Source organism: Tachyglossus aculeatus, assembly GCF_015852505.1.
Source record: "Tachyglossus aculeatus isolate mTacAcu1 chromosome 12 unlocalized genomic scaffold, mTacAcu1.pri SUPER_6_unloc_4, whole genome shotgun sequence".
In the NCBI taxonomy this organism is placed as follows: Eukaryota; Metazoa; Chordata; class Mammalia; order Monotremata; family Tachyglossidae; genus Tachyglossus; species Tachyglossus aculeatus.
The window spans coordinates 4,732,279-4,751,181 of record NW_024044831.1 but is presented as its reverse complement, the minus strand read 5'-3'; the positions used below and the strand labels follow the sequence as shown (position 1 = coordinate 4,751,181).

Here is an 18,903-nt window from a genome sequence, read left to right as displayed (position 1 = left end):
GGGAAAATCACTTCACTTCTCCGGGCCCCAGTTACCTCAACTGTAAAATGAGGGTTAAATCCTACTCTTTCCTCCTTGGCATTTTCTCCTCTGCTCCCGTGTACCCAGGACGTGGCCGCTACAAATGAAAGATATTCAATCAATACTATTGATTGATTGATGGGTTAACTATTGAGAAACGCTGTTCTCGAAGGGAAATACTTGAGAAAAATCCAAGCAACTTAAATTTTTCTCCGAAACGAGGAATGCTGCAACTACAGCTGAACCCGAGCTCCTCCAATTTTCAGTACCACTGCATATAATAATAATAATAATAGTATTTGTTAAGAGCTTACTATATGCCAAGCACTGTTCAAAGCACTGGGGTTGATATAAGTAAACAGGTTGTCCCACGTGGAACTCACAGTCTTAATCCCAATTTTACAGATGGGATAACTGAGGGACAGTGAAGTTGTGATTCCCCCAAGGTCACCCTGCTGATAAATGGCAAGAACCGGGATTAGAATCCACGGCATCTGATTCCCATGCCCATACTCTTTCCACAATCAATCTCACAATCAATCAATCAGTGAATCGATCAATGGTTTTATTGGCTATTTGCAGACCACTGTACTAAATGCCTGGGAGATTACAATACAGCAGAATTAGCAGACATGTTCCCTGCCCACAGTGAGTTTACAGTCTAGATGGGGAGACAGACATTAACACAAATAAATAAATACGGTACAAGGCACCATATCACAGGCCACGGCAGGATGATGGGCAGGCTAAGACGTCATTCATTCATTCATTCATTCATTCGTATTTACTGAGGAAGGGAGTAGAGCAGAGCGAGGGTGTCGAGGCGATGGGGAGTGGAGGAGGAGCAGAGGAAAAGACGGGGCTCAGTCAGGGAAGGCCTCCTGGAGAAGGTGAGCTCTCAGTAGGGCTTTGAAGAGGCCAAGAGAGCTAGTTTTGCGGCTTTGAGGAGGGAGGGAATACCAGGCCTGGGGTAGGACGTGGGCCAGAGATCGACAGCTGGACAGGTGAGAACCAGGCACAGTGAGGAGGTTAGAAGCAGAGGAGCAGAGTGTGCGGGCTGGGCTGTAGAAGGAGAGAAGGGAGGTGAGGTAGCAGTGGTCCAGGTGATGGAGACCTTTGAAGCCGAGAGTGAGGAGCTTTTGCTTGATTCGAAGTTTGATGGGCAAACACTAGAGATTTTTGAGGAGGGGAGTGACATGCCCAGAGCGCTTCTGTAGGAAGATAATCCGGGCAGTAGAGTGAAGAAAGAATAGGCTGAAGCGGGGAGAGAGAGGAGCATGGGAGATCAGAAAGGAGGCCATTGCAGTAATCCAGTCGGGACAGAATGAGAGATTGAATCAGTAAGGTAGCGGTTTGGATGGAGAGGAAAGGGCAGAATTTGGCGATGTTGTGGAGGTGAGACCGGGATGATAGGGAAAGAAGGGCGGAATAAGGGAGGAGGGAGGGATAAGGGAGAGGATAGGGTTTGGGAGGGAAGATAAGGAGCTCAGTCCTGGACATTATTATTGTTATTATTATTATTATTATCGTCTTAGAATGGGAACTTACTGGGGGCCAAGGACCAAATCTATTTCACTCCTAGATGTTAGTACTGTACTTTGCAAATATTAAGAGTGAAATAAATACCATTCCTACCATCTCAGAATGTCACTGAAACTGCGTAAGTTGCTCGATAAATGCTACTGCTGGGTGAACTTCGGCAAGTCACTTAACTTCTCTGTGCCTCAATTACTTCATCAGTAAAACGGGAATTAAAACTGTAAGTCCCTCGTGGGACAAATTGATTACCTTGCATCTACCCAGCGCTTAGAACAGTGCTGGGCACATACTAAGCGCTTAACAAATGCCATTATTATTATTGGTATTATCATTATTATTACTACTGACTCGCTTTTCTCTGCTTCGCTTTCTCGCTTGCTCTCCTGCTTCTCTCTCCCTTTCACTCCATACGTTTTCCTCCTTTCCTCTTTTCCTCATGCTCGCTCTATTTTTTTCTCTCGTCCTCTGGCTATTTGTCTCTCTTTCACTATCTCCATCCAGTTTTTCTCTCCCTCTCATTCTTTCTTGCACTTTTTTCTCCCTCTCTCTTCCCCCACTCTTAATTTTTCATCCCTCTCCCTATTTCCTTGCTTTCGCCCTCTCTTGTTTTTGTCTCTCTTGCTCTCTCACACTGTTTTCTCCCTCTCACATTTTCTCTCCCTCCCACTCTTTCCCCTTTCTCTCTCACGTTTTCTGTCCTTTATGATTTCTCTCACTCTGTCTTGCTTTTCTCCCCCATCACTCTCATACTTTTTCTCCCTCTCACTTGCTTTCCCTCACTCTCTCTTTCTTTTTCTCTCTTTTATGCTTTTCCCCACTCTTACTTATTTTCCTGTTCCTCTCACTCTTGCTCCCTTTCCTCCCACTCCCTCGGTTTCCTCCCTCTTTCTTTTTCTCTCCCTTTCATTTTCCCTTGCTCTCTCGTTTTTTCCCCCTCATGATCTATTTCCCTCTCTCTGTCTTGACCTTTCGCTCCCTCGTTCTCTTTCCCTCACTTTTTCTCTTTCTTTTTTTCTCTTCACACTTAATATGACTCATTTTCCTCTTTCTCCCTTTCCCTATCACTTTTTTCTCCCTTGCACTCTCTTTCCGTCACTCCCTCTCTCTCACTGTTCCTTAATTTTTCTCTTTCCCACTACCTTTCTCTATCATCCTCTCTCTCTTCCTGCCGCTCTCACTCTTTTTTCTTTCCCGCACTCTCTTATTTTTCTCTCCTCCTTCCTCTCTTCCCCTCTCCCTCTTTCTCTCATCCTTTCTTTCTCCCTGCCTCCCTTGCTCTTCCTACAAGGATGAGGATGATGCCAAATGACACTTCTGGGGAGGACTTTGTCGTTGTGAATTTCTTTGCTCAGCCCCAGTTATGGAAGATCCTCTTCGTGGTTATCTTGATCTTCTACCTCCTAACCCCGGTGGGCAATCCCGCCGTCATTTTGGTGACCCGACCTGATCTCCATCTCCATAAGCCCATGTACTTCTTCCTGTCTCACCTCTCCTTCCTGGACTACTGCTTCACAACCGGCATCGTCCCCCAGCGTCTGTGGAACCTCCCCGAGCTCTCCAAGACCATCACCGTGGTCGGTTGTGCAGTCCAGCTCTACATCTCCCTGGCCCTGGGATCCACAACGTGCAACCTTCTGGCCGTCATGGCCATCTGCCGACCACTTCACTACACCACCGTCATGCACTCGCAACTCTATTGGGCGGGGTGGGAAACACCACGATTCAGGCCACCGTCATCTTCTGCTTGCCCCGCTGTGGACACCGGTGACTTCCCCTATCCCTCTGTGAGATGCCCACCATGCTCAAGCTGTCATGTGTGGACGTCCGAGCCAATGAGATCCAGCTCTTCGTGGGCACTGTAGTCCTGATTCTCCTTCCCTTGAGCCTGATCACGGTCTCCAATGGGTCCATCCCCTAGGACGTGCTGAGGATCAAGTTGTCTCGGGTCTGGAGGAAGGCCCTGGGCACCTGCGGGTCCCACCTCCTGGTGGTCACTTTCTTCTACTGGTCCACCACGGTGATCTACACCTGGACCAACAGCTCCTTCATTGGGACTTTGGACAATTTTCTGACCCTCTTCTGCACCGTGGTCACCCCCACCCTCAACCCGCTCATCTACACCCTGAGGAACAAGGACATGAATGGGGGCTGTAAGGGACGATTCTGGGAAAAGACCAGAGTTCAGAAAAGGGCTAGCATCTGAATGAAATTGTTCTAGAGAGTTCTTGAGAAGGGCGGGAAAGTTAGTAGTTAAAACAGACAACTCTCCACCGAAGGAAAATAGATATCTGGAAAAAACATCAGGTAATGAGCATAATTGTGGTATTTGTAAGCGCTTACCATGTGCCTAGCACTGAACTAAGTGCTAAGTGCTAGGGAACTAGCTAGAAAGGCAGGTCCCACATGGGGCTCATAGTATAAGTAAGAGGAAGAACAGGTATTGAGGAAACTGAGATGTAGAGAAGTTGAGTTGTCAAGGTCACACTGCCAGTAAGTGGCAGAGACAGGATTAGAACCCAGGTCCTCTGACTCCCTGGCCCATGGGCTCTCCACTAGGCCCGGCTGCTTCTCTAAAATACCCCCGGGGACACACATCCAAGTAATCCTATGATTCATATCCTGAATAACACTCAGAGATTTATGTATCCATTTATGACATAGTCTATGCTACAGAATGGGTGTCAATCAACTTTCCCACCTTCACTATGATTAATGCCTGCTTCCCCGTTCAGACTTCACGCTCCTTGAGGGCAGGAAACCTGTCTATTATATTGTACTCTCCCAAGTGCTTAGTACAGTGCTTTGCACACAGTAATAATTCAGTAAATATCACCTCTGGATAGATTAACGTCTGTCTCCCCCTTTGGACTGTAAATTCGGTGTGGGCAAGGATTATGTCTACAAACTCTGTTTTTTTGCACTCTCCCAAGCGCTTAGTACAATGCTCTGCACACAGTAAGTGCTCAATAACTACCACTGATAGATTGATTGATGTCTGTTTTGCCCTGTAGGCTGTGAACTCCTTGGTAGACAGTGGAAATGTCTACAAATTCTGTTTTATTTTACTCTTTGAAGTGCTTAGTACTGTTGCTCCACACACAGAAAGCGCTCAATAAATATGATTAAGTGATTGAGTGGTAATGATCTCAACCCCTCAGTACTTGCTGTAAATATTCTAATCCTGTACTATTTCCCCTTTCCGCAGTCTATTCTTATGCCCGTCTTCCATTGAAGATTCTTAGCTCATTGTGGGCAAGGAATGTGTCTACCATCTCTGCTGTATTGTACTTCCCCAAGTGCTTAGTACAGTACTCTGCAAACAATAAGTGCTCAATAAATATTGTTGATGGTTGATTGATTACAGTACGTAAGCCCAGATGAGGTTATTATATGCCATAATTTGGTAAACATATAGCTACCGAGGTGAATACCCAGGAAATACCCGCTGGGGTGAGACTTAATGAAAGGGCAAAAAAACCTAACATGGAGAATAGTAGGAATTTTGTTCCATTGGACTTTCCAAAGTAATTACTACAGTGCTCTGCGCACAGAAAGCACTCCATAAATGCCATTGATTCATTGTTTGATTGATAGTGTTGCCTAGTGGCCATGTGATTCAGGAGACCCTTGTTCAATCTCTGGTCTACTGTGTGACCTTAGGAAAGTCAGTTTACTTCACTGAGCAACAGTTTCTTCATCTTCATCTGCAAATGTGGTTAAGATACATTTTGTGAACCCTGTGTGAACCTGGGACTGTTTCCAATAATAATAATAATAATGTTGGCATTTGTTAAGCGCTTACTATGTGCAAAGCACTGTTCTAAGCGCTGCGGGGGATACAAAGTGATCAGGTTGTCCCATGTGGGGTTCACAGTCTTAATACCCATTTTACAGATGAGGTAACTGAGGCTCAGAGAAGTTAAGTGACTGGCCCAAGGTCACACAGCAGACATGTGGCGGAGTCGGGATTCGAACCCATAACCTCAGACTCCAAAGCCCGGGCTCTTTACATTAAGCCACGCTGCTTCTCCAATCTCATTACCTTGTATCTACCTTAGAGTGTAGCACATTGTAAGTGCCGGATAATACTTTTAATGGTATTTGTTAAGAATTTGCCATGTGTCAAGCACTACCCTAAGCGCTGGGAAATAGTACATATTACTATTGTTATTATTAATGATGGTGATAATAATGATATTGTTCATAGGAACAACCTGTTCCATTATTTCATGTGCCTAATGTACAGGTAATTTGAATAATGGACTAAAGTTTCAATGAAGGAGACATAGCAGTTCATTTGCACACAATCTGTTCTCAATCTTGAAAATTGAAAACAATTTAAATTTTGATTTCAGTCCTAACTCAATGCGTTCTTTTGAAATAAATCTGTGAGTGACTAGAAAGGTTTCCTAATAGGTGGACCCAAATGATTCGTGTCAGTGGGAATTTGATAAGCATTGCCTTTCATGAGGTTTTACCATGAGAAGCAGCTTGGCCTAGTGGAACAAACCCAGGCCTGGGAGACAGAGGACCTGGGCTCTCATCCCAACTCTGACACCTGTCTGCTGTGTGACCTTGGGCAAGTCACTTTACTTCTCTGTCCTTCATTTCTCCCATTCTCCCTCCTTTTTTAGACTGTGAGCCCCATGTGGGATGAGATTGTGTCCAACCTAATTGACCCGTATATATCCGAGCACTAAGAAGAGTGTCTGACACATAGTAAACACCTAATAAATAATATTTTAAAAATCCCTGCCTCTGTCCCGTAAGAATGTGTGATCCATTGGAAAGAGGTGACAAGAGGTGGATGAGGTGCTGCTATTCTATTTATTTTGTTAATTACGTGCATATAGCCATACTTCTATTTTTTCTGACGCTTTTGACACCTGTCTACATGTTTTGTTTTGTTGTCTATCTCCCCCTTCTAGACTGTGAGCCCGTTGTTGGGTAGTGACCATCTCTAGTTGTTGCCGACTTGTAATTCCCAAGCGCTTAGTACAGTGCTCTGCCCACAGTAAGCGCTCAATAAATATGATTGAATGAATGAATGGATGTGAGAGGTCAACAAACGTTTAATGATTTTGAGTCATAATAATCATAATAATAATGGTATCTGTTAAGGGCTTACTATGCACCAGGCACTGTACTAAGTGCTGGGGTGGATCCAAGCAAATCAGGTTAGACACAGACCCTGTCCCATGTGTGGCTCACAATCTTAATCCCCCACTTTACAGATGAGGCACCAGAAGGTAGAGAGAAATGAAGTGACTTGCCCAAGGTCACACAGCAGACAAGTGGCAGAGACAAGATTAAAATCCATGACCTTCTGACTCCCAGTCATGGGCTCTATTCACTACACCATGCTGCTCCTGACTCATGAAGATCAGTAAGCAACAGGCTAGGACAAAAAGGTTTTTGATTTCAGGGAAGGTAATAAACGTGTTTGTTAAGCACTTACTCTGAGCCAAGCACTGTGCTGAGCTTTGGGGTAGCTACACGGTAATCAGCTCAAACACCGTCCCTCTCCCCCTACAGGGAGATAAGAGTCTAAGCGGGAAGGAGGAGAGACATTTAATCCCAGTTCTACAATTGAGGAAACCGAGGCACAGAGAAGTTAAGTGACTTCCCCAAGACCACCCAGCAAACAAGTGGTGGAGCCAGAATTAGAATCCACGTTTTGCAGGGAAAGTGTTTGTTTGCTGTTTTATTTTTCTCCCCCAAGAGCTTAGTATAGTCCTCTGCACACAGTGAGCACTCAATAAATCTGATTGATTCGGACTTCCAAGCCTATATATTTCCACTAGGCTCTTGTTTGTGGGAAGGGAACATGTCTACCAGCTCTGTCATATTGTACTCTTCCAGGTGCTAGGGTGAGAGCAGTAAGTGCTCAATAAATACAATTGATTAACTGATGGATTGCTGCTTTTCCAGTCCATGAACAAATCTGCTCCCGTCCTGATTCCCTCTGAAGCCTGCGGACATGCAAGACTGCGTTTCTTCCCACAGTATTGGAATTTCCACCTCTCGTCGGAACTCACAAAGCAGCTGGAAAACAAAGAAGACATCTCAGCGTCGGTTCCCTGCTCAATACTGTCCTGATGGTTTAGAGTGCAAAAAGTATTTTAATGTGCGATAGATTTTTAATGGTATCTGTAAGCGCTTACCTTGTGCCAGGAGCGGTACTAAGTGCTTTAATAAATACAAGATGGTGTAGTTGGAAACATTCCATGTCACGTGTGGGGCTCACCATTTTTATTCGCATTTTACAGATGAGGTAACTGAGGAACGGAAAAGTGAAATGACTCAATAAATGTGATTGAATGAATGCTTAGTACAGCGCTTTGCATTTAATGATAGTAATAATAATCAATAATAATAATTATGGTATTTGTTAAGCGCTTACTATGTGACAAGGACTGTTCTAAGCGCTGGGGTAGATACAAGGTCATCAGGTTGTCCCACATGGGGCTCACGGTCTTAATCCCCATTTTACAGATGAGGGAACTGAGGCAATCTTTTGATGCTGAGGTTCTCAGAAATCTGAGGTTCCCTGGCAATCTGTTGATGTTAGCCCGTTGTTGGGCAGGGGCTGTCTCTATATGTTGCCGAATTGTACTTTTAAGTGCTTAGTATAGTGCCCTGCACACAATAAGCGCTCAATAAATGAGACTTGATGAATTAATTTCATGAATAGCAGTGTGGTTTAGCGGAAAGAGTATAGGCTTGGGATTCAGAGGACATGGGTCCACTTGTCTGCTGTGTGACCTTGGGCAAGACTCTTAACTTATCTGTGCCTCAGTTACCTTATCCGCAAAATGGGGATTAAGGCTATGAGCCCCAAGTGTGACAACCTGACCTACCTTGCATCTACCCCAGCGCTTTCTCCCATTCTCCCTCCTTTTTAGGCTGTGAGCCCCATGTGGGATGAGATTCTGTCCAACTTAATTGACTCGTATCTATACGAGCACTAAGAAGAGTGTTTGACACATGGTAAGCACCTAATAAATGATATTTTTAAAATCCCTGCCTCTGTCCCCTAAGAATGTGTGATCCATTGGTAAGAGGTGACAAGAGGTGGTGCTAGAACAGTGCTTGGCATAGAGTAAGTGCTTAACAAATACCGCAATTATTCATTATTATTATTTTTATTTCAGGGCATCCGCTGTCGACAGTACACCTGCTCCCAAGAATCTGACAATCTAAAGGAAACTTCCCTGGGGAGGTTTCTGCCGTAATGGTTTTTTCCATCGCGGCCTTCATGTCCCAGTTCCTCAGGCTGTAGATGAAGGGGTTCAGGGTGGAGGGCATCACAGAGTAGAACACGGGCAACGCCAGTTCCAGCAACGAGGGGAAGTCGAATATCGGCTTCAATTAGGCAGAGGAGCAGGAAATGATGAAAACGGTGGCGACCGCGAGGTGAGGCAAGAAGGTGGAGAAGACGTTGGTTCAGCACTCTGCAGCCGGCATCCTCAGCAAGGCCCAGAAGATTAGCGTGTCCCTTCCCCTTCCTCTTTCCCACCCATCTGTTTCCCCCCCTTTCACCCGCTTCTGCCCCTCCCCCTTGCCCCCTCCCCATAATCCCTCTGTACCAGCTCCAACCCTCAACCTCTCCCTTCCAACCCTCTTCCACCAATCCTCCCTGCCCCCACCCCATCCCAGTTCTCCTTTCTCATGGCCACTCCTCTTCCCCCTCTCCCCGCCCAGGCCCCGGCCAAGTCATTCCAACCCAAACACTCCCCACGGCTGGAACCCTTCCCCCTCCCTCCACAGCTGCTGCCAAGTGCGGCCTTTGGCACCCCCAGTCCATTATAGGTAAGGTCCCTTTCATCCTTGACCCGTTACTTTTCAGATCTCTCCTCCTCCTCGCCCTAACCGTAACATGGCTCACTCCGGATGACACGGTCACTTCTGCTGCTGTCTCAAGTGGAGGCCTCTTCTTCTCCCACTCCCTCAGACTCGTCGGAAAAAGAGGAGGTGTCAGAGTCCTTCCCGCACACCAATGTGGCTTTCGTACTATCCCTCTTCCCCTTTGCTTTCCTTCCCCTCCTTTGAAGCCCATATTATTCGACTCTACCACCCCCTACAGATTCTTGGAGACGTCATCTACCGGCCCCCTGGCCCCACCGCTAAAATTTTTTAACGTTTCTGACCCCTTTCTCACCTTCCGTCTCTCCTTTTCCATGCTCAGCCTGATCCTCAGAGAATTCAACGTCCACATGGATGTACCTGGTGACTCCTCTGCCGCCCGCCTTTTATCTGTCTTTGACGCTGCCAACCTACTCCTCCACCCCACCGCGCCCACTCACCAATTTAGTCACACCCTCGACCTCATCATCTCCTACCGCTGCACTATCTCCACCCTCACCAACTCTGAAATCCCTATCTCTGATCATAATCTTCTCACCTGCCACCTCACTCACACTCCTCCCCCTGTAAATTTATACTACTACCCCACAGAGGCCTCCACTCCTTCGACCCCATCCATCTTTCTCAGCGCATCACACCCCACCTCGCCTCCGTATCATCTCTACCCAATCATGATGACCAGATTTACTGCTCTCAACTCCGCCGTCTCTACTCAACTCAACTCGCTCCCTCCTCTTTCCCTTCACCGCTCTCGTACCACTAATCCACAGCCTTGGATCACTGCCAATGTCCACCTCCTTCGCTCTTATGCTCGAGCTGCTGAACGCTGCTGGCAAAAGCCTAAACACCAAGCCAAGCCTGTTCACTTTAAGCTTATCCTTTTCTGCCTTAACTCTACCCTCTCCTCTGCCAGGCACAACTACTTCTCCTCCCTTATTGACACCCATGCCCATCACCCCCGTCAGCTGTTTCATACATTTAACTCCCTTCTCAGGCACCCGTTCTTCCCCTCACCTCCATCCCTCACCTCCAACGATCTGGCCTCCTACTTCATTAGTAAAATTAACTCCATCAGGTCTGAGCTCCCCAAAGTCAGCCCTCCCTCTTTTCCATCCCCGCACTCTAAACCCTCTCTGCCACTTTCCCATCGTTCCTAGCAGTATCTTCAGATGAGAGCTCCTCCCTCATCTCAAGTGCTACTCCATCCACCTGTGCTTCACACCTCATTCCCTCTCATTGTATGAAATCTCTCGCCCCTTCCCCCTTCTCTCCTTAACTTCCATCTTCAACCGCTCACTCTCCACTGATTCAGTACCCTCTGCCTTCAAACACGCCCACGTCTCCCCATCCTAAAAAACTCTCTCTTGACCCCACCTCCCCTTCTAGTTATCGCCCTATGTCCCTCCTACCCTTCCTTTCCAAACTCCTAGAACGATTCATCTACAGCCGCTGCCTCGAATTCCCCAACGCCAACTCTCTCATTGACCCCCTCCAATTTGGCTTCCGTCCCCTATACTCCACCGAAACTTCCCTCTCAAAGGTTACCACTGACCTCCTCCTTGCCATATCCAATGACTACTACTCTATCCGAATCCTCCTCTACCTCTCAGATGCCTTCGAAACTGTGGATAGCCCCCCTCTTCTCAACACGCTATCCAACCATGGATTCACAGACTCCGCTCTCTCCTGGTTCTCCTCTTATCTCTCCGGCCGTTCATTCTCAGTCTCCTTTGTGGACCCCTCCTCCCCCTCAGATCCCCTTACTGTAGAGGTCCTCAAGGGTCAGTTCTTGGTCTCCTTCTGTTCTCTATTTACACTCACTCCATTGGTGAACCCATTCGCTCCCACGGCTTCAACTATCATCTCCACGCTGATGACATCCAAATCTATATCGCTGCCCCTGCTCTCTCTTCCGCTCTCCACACTCGTATCTCCTCCCGCCTTTAGCACATCCCCATCTGGATGTCTGCCTGCCATTTAAAACTCATTTTGTCCAAGACTGAACTCTTTATCTTCCCTCCCAAACCCTGTCCTCTCCCTGACTTTCCTGTCACTACCATCCTTCCAGTCTAACAAGCTCGCAACCTTGGTGTTATGCTCGACTCCGCTCACTCGTTCACCCCACACATCTTTCACCAAAAGCTGCCGGTCTCACCTCCACAACATCGCCAAGATACGCCCGTTCCTCTCCATCCAAATCGCTACCTTGCTGGTTCTCTCATCCTATCCCCACTGGATTACTGTATCAGCCTCCTCTATGATCTCCCATCCTCCTGCCTCTCCCCACTTCAGTCTATACTTCACTCTTCTGCCCGGATTATCTTTGTACAGAAATGCTCTGGGTCTGTTACTCCCCTCCTTCAAAATCTCCAGTGGCTTCTTGTCAACCCACGAATCAAGCAAAAACTCCACATTCACGGCTTCAAGGCTCTCCATCACCTTGCCTCCTCCTATCTCACCTCCCTTCTCTCCTTCTACAGCCCAGCCCGCAACCACCGCTCCACTGCTGCAAACCTCCTCACTGTGTCTCGTTCTCGCCTGTCCCGCTGTCGACACCCGGGCCACGTCCTTCCGCTGGCCTACAATGCCCTCCCTCCACATATCCGCCAAGCTAGCTCTCTTCCTCCTTTCAAACCCTACTGGGAGCACACCTCCTCCAGGAGGCCTTCCCACACTGAGCCCCCTCCTTCCTCTCCCCCTCCCCATACCCCCGCCCTACCTCCATCCCCTCCCCACAGCACTTGTATATATTTGTACAGATTTGTTATCCTATTTATTTTACTTGCACATATTTACTTTTCAATTTATTTTGTTAATGATGTGTATATAGCTTTAATTCAATTTTTTTCTGACGATTTTGACACCTGTCTACATGTTTTGTTTTGTTGTCTATCTCCCCCTTCTAGACTGTGAGCCCGTTGTTGGGTAGTGACCATCTCTAGTTGTTGCCGACTTGTAATTCCCAAGCGCTTAGTACAGTGCTCTGCCCACAGTAAGCGCTCAATAAATACGATTGAATGAATGAACGAGTGATTGAAAAAGAGACCAGGATGAGCATGAAGCAGAAGTCGGGTAAGCCAATGATCTTGGCTAAACTCAGGTTTTTGGCGCCTTGGCTAGAGGAGCACGCAAGCCTCAGCAATTGGGGGCTATCGCAGAAGAACTGGTGGACAATGTTGCAGCCACAGAAGGACAGGGAGAAGACACTGGCCGTGTAGAGGGCGGCGTTCGGAGAGCTGTTGAGCCAGGAGGCAGCCAGCAAGGAGGCACAGGACCTGCGGTGCATGATGGTGTCAAAGCGCAGGGGGTGGCAGAGACCATGAAGCGGTCATGGGAGATGATGGTCAGCAGGGCCGTCTCCGTTTCCGCCAAGAAAATCACGAGAAAGAACGATACAATCACGATAAAATCACGAGATGCCAAGACGGCAGGGTGATGGAGTTCACGTTCAAGAGGGAGTTGAGGATGGACTTGGGGACTGTGATGGAGACGTAGCAGAGTTCGATGAGGGCCAGGTTCCGGAGGAAGAACTACATGGGGGTGTGGAGGCGCCGGTCGAGGGGGGCGATGACGAAATCAGGAGTTTCTCCATGAGAGCCGCCAGATAGACCAGGAGGAACAGCACGGCATGGACCAGGTGCAGCTCCGGACCTCTGAGAATCCCAGCAGCCAGAATCCTGTCACCGCTTTGTGGTTGTCCATGTAATCTGACATCTGTCCTGAAGTCTACACTGAGAAATTGAGCATTACCCCGGGGACGGCACTGTCAGAAAGATGAAACTGTTGTGTTGGATGGAACGCCTCGGATTCCTTCCCCCTCAACTTCCTGCCATGAGTGGGATTCGGTCACTGCGGAGACGCGGACCATGGCTGGGAGAGGCAGGAAGCTTCTTCTGGGCAGTTGGAGAATTGTTAGGACAAAGGGTCCACGGCCCAAGCTAAGCTCCTTGCAGACAGAGAACCCTTCTTCTGACTCTGCTACATTGCGCTCTCCCAAGCGCTCAGTACAGTGTTTTGCATCCAATAAGCACTCAATAATAAAGACTGACTGACCCATCATTTCTATGTGCCTATTATTAATAATAGTATTTGTTAAGTACTCAGTATGCTGACTTGAAAAGTAGCGTGGCTTGATTCTCTCTCTAGACTGTAAGCTTTTTGTGGGAATGGAATGTGTCTGTTATATTGTTGTATTTTAATAATAATTATGATGATATCTGTTAAGTGCTTGCTATGTGCCAAGCACTGTTCTAAACGCTGGAGTAGGTGCAAGGTAATCAGGTTGTTCCACGTGGGGCTCAAATTCTTCATCCCCATTTTACAGATGAGGTAATTTAGGTGCAGAGAAGTTAAGTGACCTGCCCAAAGGTGATAACTGATAAACTGACAAAATGATGAGTTGTGGAGCTGGGATTAGAAACCATTACCTGTGACTCTGAAACCTGGACTATTTCCACTAAACCATGCTGCTCCCACAAATATATTATACTCTCACTAGTGCTTACTCCCTGCACAAAGTAAGCACTCAATGAGTATAACTGACTGACTGTTGGAAAGAGCCCAGGCCTGGGGGTCAGAGAACCTCGGTTTTAATCCAAGCTACACCACCTGTCTGCTGTGTGACCTTGGGCAAGTCACTTAATTTCTCTGTGCCGCAGTTCCCTCTTCTGTAAAATGAGGATTAAGACGGTGAGCCCCATATGGGACAGGGACTGTGCCCAACATGATTATCCTGTGTCTACCCCAGTGCTTAGTACAGTGTCTGGCGCATAGTAAGCACTTAACAATTGTAATTATGTCACGGACTGTTCTAATCGCTAGGGGAGTTACAAGTTAGACAGGTTGGATTCAGTCCCTGTCCCACATGGTGCTCACAGTAGAATTCCTCATCAACCACCCCATTCGCACCTCTCTTGGCTTCAAATTCCTTCCCTTGGATATCCAGCTACCTCCTACATGACAGTTTTTTATGAGATATTTATTAAGTGCCTACTATGTGTCAGATGCTCTTCTCAACGCAGGGGGAAATACAAGTTAATTAGGTTGGACACTGTTCTTGTCCCAGAAGAGGCCCACAGTCTTAATAGGGGGGACAACAGGAGACCCAACGCACAGAAAAATTAAGTGATTTGCCACAGGTCACACAGTCAGCAAGTGCAAGAGTCGGGATAAGAACCCAGGTCCTCTGACACCCAGGCCAGGGCTCTTTCCACTAGGCCACGCTGCTTCTGGTTAAAATCAAGCTACTCATCTTCCACCCTAAGCTAGTCCCCATATCTAACTTTCCCTCTCTGAAAATGACACCGGTTCATTCTGTCCCAAAAACCTGGGGTCCTCCTCTACTCCACATTCAGGGTGTAAATTGAAAGACGATTTCCTGTTAAATCTTGCCTATTATATCTCTTCAACAATTCCCAGAATCTCTCCTCACCCAAAGAATTACCACCTCAATCCAAGCTCTCATTATATAGCCACTACACTATTGTATCAGTCCTCCAACACATTGAGTCTAGACTGTGAGTTTGTTGTGGGCAGGAAATGTGAACTTTGTTGTTGTAGTTTACTCTCCCAAGCGCTTAGTACAATGTTTTTCACACGGTAAACGCTCAATAAATATAACTGAATGAATTGCCTCTGTCCTCATCCGACTCCATGGATTTATAGGTCATTTTGTGAAGTGTCCAACCCAATTAGGATGGTCAGGTCCTGGGAGTCAGAGAACCGAGGTTCCAATCCTGGCACTGCCACTTGTTTGCTGTGTGACCTTGAAGACGACTCACTTATGTTCTCCATACCTCAGTTTCCTTAACTGGAAAATCTCCATCAATACATGCTCTCCCTCAATTTTGGGTTGTGATCTCCATCTGGCATGGAGTCTGCCTGACCTGACCATCCTATATCTACAGTAGTGCTTGGTACACAGTAACCACTTAATACAATACTACAAATATTATTACATATCATTTCTCTTCTCTTCTAATTGTATTTCCCTTTTAATCATCTCTCCTGCATCCCCAGCCTCACAGTGTCCTTAATTTGAAAATCCCGACCCTCAAAAATCCACCAGACTTCAGTCTCCCTAAAATAATACCTCATCTAACAAGCGACTCCTTACCAACTCTCACATTCTTTCATATCAGCCCCAAACCGCCTGTACAGAAGAAGGAACCGAGGCACAGAGAAGTGAGGTGACGTGACTTGCACAGTGTCCCAGAAGACAAGTGGTGGAGGAGGGATTAGAATTCTAATCTCCCAGCTTCCAGGCCTGGGTTCTTTCCACTGGGTTAGGCAGCTAGAATACCCAATATGATACATATCTTAACCAACTCATCAACCTCTCACCCTCTAGATTGTAAGCTCGTTGTGGGCACGGAATGTGTCTACCAACTCTGTTCCATTATACTCTCCGAAGCGCTTAGTACAGTACTCTGCACACACTAGACTATCAATAAATACCATTGACAATGGTTAACCTCACTTACCTACTGTAGTTTGGAGTCTTCTGGTCTCTGCTGCTTTCTCCTTTTCCTCATTGATCGGTTGGTCTTAAGTACATCAATCCTGGTTCTCTGAGGTGGAGGACCGGAAAATAACTTGGATTTTAATGACGGCGGACTCTCTCCCAGGTGCATTACTGTTCTCTGAGTGGACAGGTCTTGTCCATCGAACAGCCCCGGGGATGGGGTCCCTTGGGAAGGTTCCAGAAACAGGGCCAGTCCTGAGCCTGTCTCAGTAACCCTCATTAAGGCTCTGCAGATCTCCAGCCCCGGGCCAACTGGGCTACCTGTCTGTTTCAGGCCACAGGTCCTCCCCAAACAGAGTGGGAGCAGCGTCGCCTAGTGGTTACAGCCCACACCCGCGACTCAGAAAAACTTGGATACTAATCCCAGCTCTGCCACATGTCTGCTATGTGACCTTAGGCTAGCCACTTTTCTTCTCTGGGCCTCTATTTACCTCATCTGTGAAACGGGGATTAAGACCACGAGCCTCATGTGGGATGTGAACTGTGTCTAACCAGCTTGTTTCCACCTCAGAGTTTAGTACAGTGCCTGACACTTAGTGGTTATATTCAACATGAAAGAAAAATCTCCTCTGCTGTTGAACTGCCAAACGGTGCTAGGGTTCACCTTTCCGGTCGTCTGTCCGTTTTCAATTATTCAGAGCGATCGGAGGATAAATTCAATCTGGAAAAAAGAATAACCTGTTTCCAGCATAGATTTTCCATAGATTCCCAGGGAAGCTGCCTAGCCTCCACGCCAGTTAAGTTCCGCTCAGGTAAAGAGACTCAGTGTCTTGATCCCAGCAGAATCAAGCCAAGAGAAGCAGTATGGCCTAAGGACCTGGATTCTAATCCAGGTCCTAATCTAATACACCATTTGTCTGCGGTGTGACCTTGGGTAAGGAACTTCATTTCGCTGGGTCTCAGTTACCTCATCTGCAAATTGGGGATTAAGACTGTGAGCACCATGTGGGACAGGGACTTGTCTGACCCAGTTTGCTTGTATCCACTCCAGTGCTTAGTACAGTGCCTGGCACATAATAAACGCTTATCAATTACCACAATCATTATTATTGTTATTATTATTATTATTAAGGATGGGGACGGGGGCTTTTTAGACAGGCCCAGACCAGGAAATTAAGCACCCTGAGACACCGAAGCACACGAAGCAGCATAGCCCAGTTGATAGAGCATGAACCTGGACGTCAGAGGACCTGGGTTCTAATTCTTCCTGCACCAATTGTCTTCCATGTGACCTTGGGAAAGTCATATCACTTTTTACCTCAACTTCCTCATGTGTAAAATGGGGATTAAGACTCAAAGTCCTATACTGGACTGTGTTCACCCTGACTAGCTAGTATGCCCTTCAGTGCTTAGAATGGTCCCTGGAAAATAGTAAACACTAACCACGTACCGTTATGAAACAAAAAATCAGGGAAATTCCCGTGGATTTAACAGAGTTTCAGGGAAGAGTTTTGAAGATGGGAAACCCTGAGTTCTGATGGATATTAAGGGAGAGGGAATACCATGCGAAGGAAGGCTAATGAGGGAGGGGTCTGAGTGGGAGGAACTAGGATCAAAACCCGGTGAGATGGTGAGCTTGGGAGGGATGGAAAATGAAGATAGGAATTCAGTGGGGAAAATAATGCATATCAATCGATCATATTTATTGAGCGCTTACTATGCGAAGACCTTGGTACTAAGCGCTTGGGAGAATGCGATTTAACAATATAACAGGGCTGATAGCCAAATTCCCTGCCCAGGATGAGCTTAAAGTCTAGAGGGAAATTTCCAAGTTGGATGGCTACAGTTTTCAGATGATCCCAAGCCCTGGCATGGGATGAAGCTCCAACCCTCAGATCTTAACCAGAACTCTATTATTAATCACAGAAAGGGAATGATGCTTAGTCTGTTGATGTTGTCATAAGAAGGTGTCCCAGAGTGGGAACCACGTGGGACTGGACAGTCATTAAGTTTGTGGAAGCCGGGACCACAGGGAGCCCACTATCCCGGCCTTCCGAAATTCCCGGACGGTCAGCTGTCTCAGCGGAGCCCCGGGCCGGTCCTTCCACGAGGAATTCCCCAGGCAATGACCGGGCTGTCATCTGAGGGGACGGAGCAGCTGAGAGCTATAGCGAGGATCCTGACAGTTCTCACCTCTCAGCCAGACTTTCCTGTCACTGCCACCAGCGTCCAGGACCGATAAGATAAAGTGAACCTCTCTTTAAGCAGACTTCCGAGCTCTCCAGCCCAGGACAGGCTCAGTAAGAGGAGTAGGAGAAAGGTAAGGGAAATTTCAATCGGGAGCTGGATGACCAAGGTCAGAGTCACAATTTCTCTGAATTGAAAGCAGTGTCACTAAGTGGAAAGAGCATGGGTCCGGGAGTCAGGAGGACCTGGGTTCTAATCCCAGTTCTGCCACTTATCTGGTGGGTGACATTGGGCAAATCACTTCACTTTCTGGGGCCCCGATCCGGTCCTCCAGGGATCGCCCTCAGAGCGGCGGCTGCTTTATCTTGGGAGATGGGGTCAATCTGGAGAAACATCTCAGTGTCCGCGGGAGAGCGGAGAGGGGCTGAGGGCTCCTAGACTTCTCTTCTTGGCTGACCGAACCCAGGAATCCGAGGGGAGATAGGGGACCAGCCCAGCCTGGCAGATGTCGGCAACACCTAGCCCCACGCTGCCACGGTGAGTGTGCTCTGGGGTGCGGATGGAGGGGCGGTGAGAGGCCAGAAGCCCTTAGTGAGTCTGTGGAGAATCTCGCACTCGGCCTCCAAGCTGATGTTCGGGCAAAGACAGCATTGCGGGCGATTTTGCAGGAGAAACCAGGCTTCAGCAGGAACGACTCAGTGTAGGTACCACAGCACAATCCACTAGTACTGGAATCACATCCTCTGCTCAGTCTCTCAGTCGCATTGTCTTTGTACCTAGACCAGCACTCATTCATTCACTCAGTCGTATTTATTGAGAGTTTACTG

The 18,903-nt window shown here is 47.4% G+C and overlaps 1 protein-coding gene across 1 annotated transcript; it reads left to right on the top strand.

Moving 5' to 3' along the window:
* Positions 1-2,849: 2,849 nt before the first annotated feature.
* Positions 2,850-7,659, top strand: LOC119921676 (putative olfactory receptor 2B8). Its single transcript, XM_038741756.1, has 4 exons — positions 2,850-3,260; positions 3,350-3,418; positions 3,479-3,649; positions 7,567-7,659. The coding sequence occupies exons 1-4, from the start codon at positions 2,850-2,852 to the stop codon at positions 7,657-7,659; spliced, it is 744 nt and encodes a 247-aa protein (XP_038597684.1).
* Positions 7,660-18,903: the final 11,244 nt, after the last annotated feature.

Bases quoted from the DNA above. Each gene is read 5' to 3' on its own strand.
- LOC119921676 (XM_038741756.1), top strand. From the start codon at position 2,850: ATGAGGATGATGCCAAATGACACTTCTGGGGAGGACTTTGTCGTTGTG. The intron at 3,419-3,478 runs GTAGTCCTGATT...TCCATCCCCTAG, and splicing joins TCCAGCTCTTCGTGGGCACT to GACGTGCTGAGGATCAAGTT. The intron at 3,650-7,566 runs GTCACCCCCACC...TTCTTCCCACAG, and splicing joins TGACCCTCTTCTGCACCGTG to TATTGGAATTTCCACCTCTC.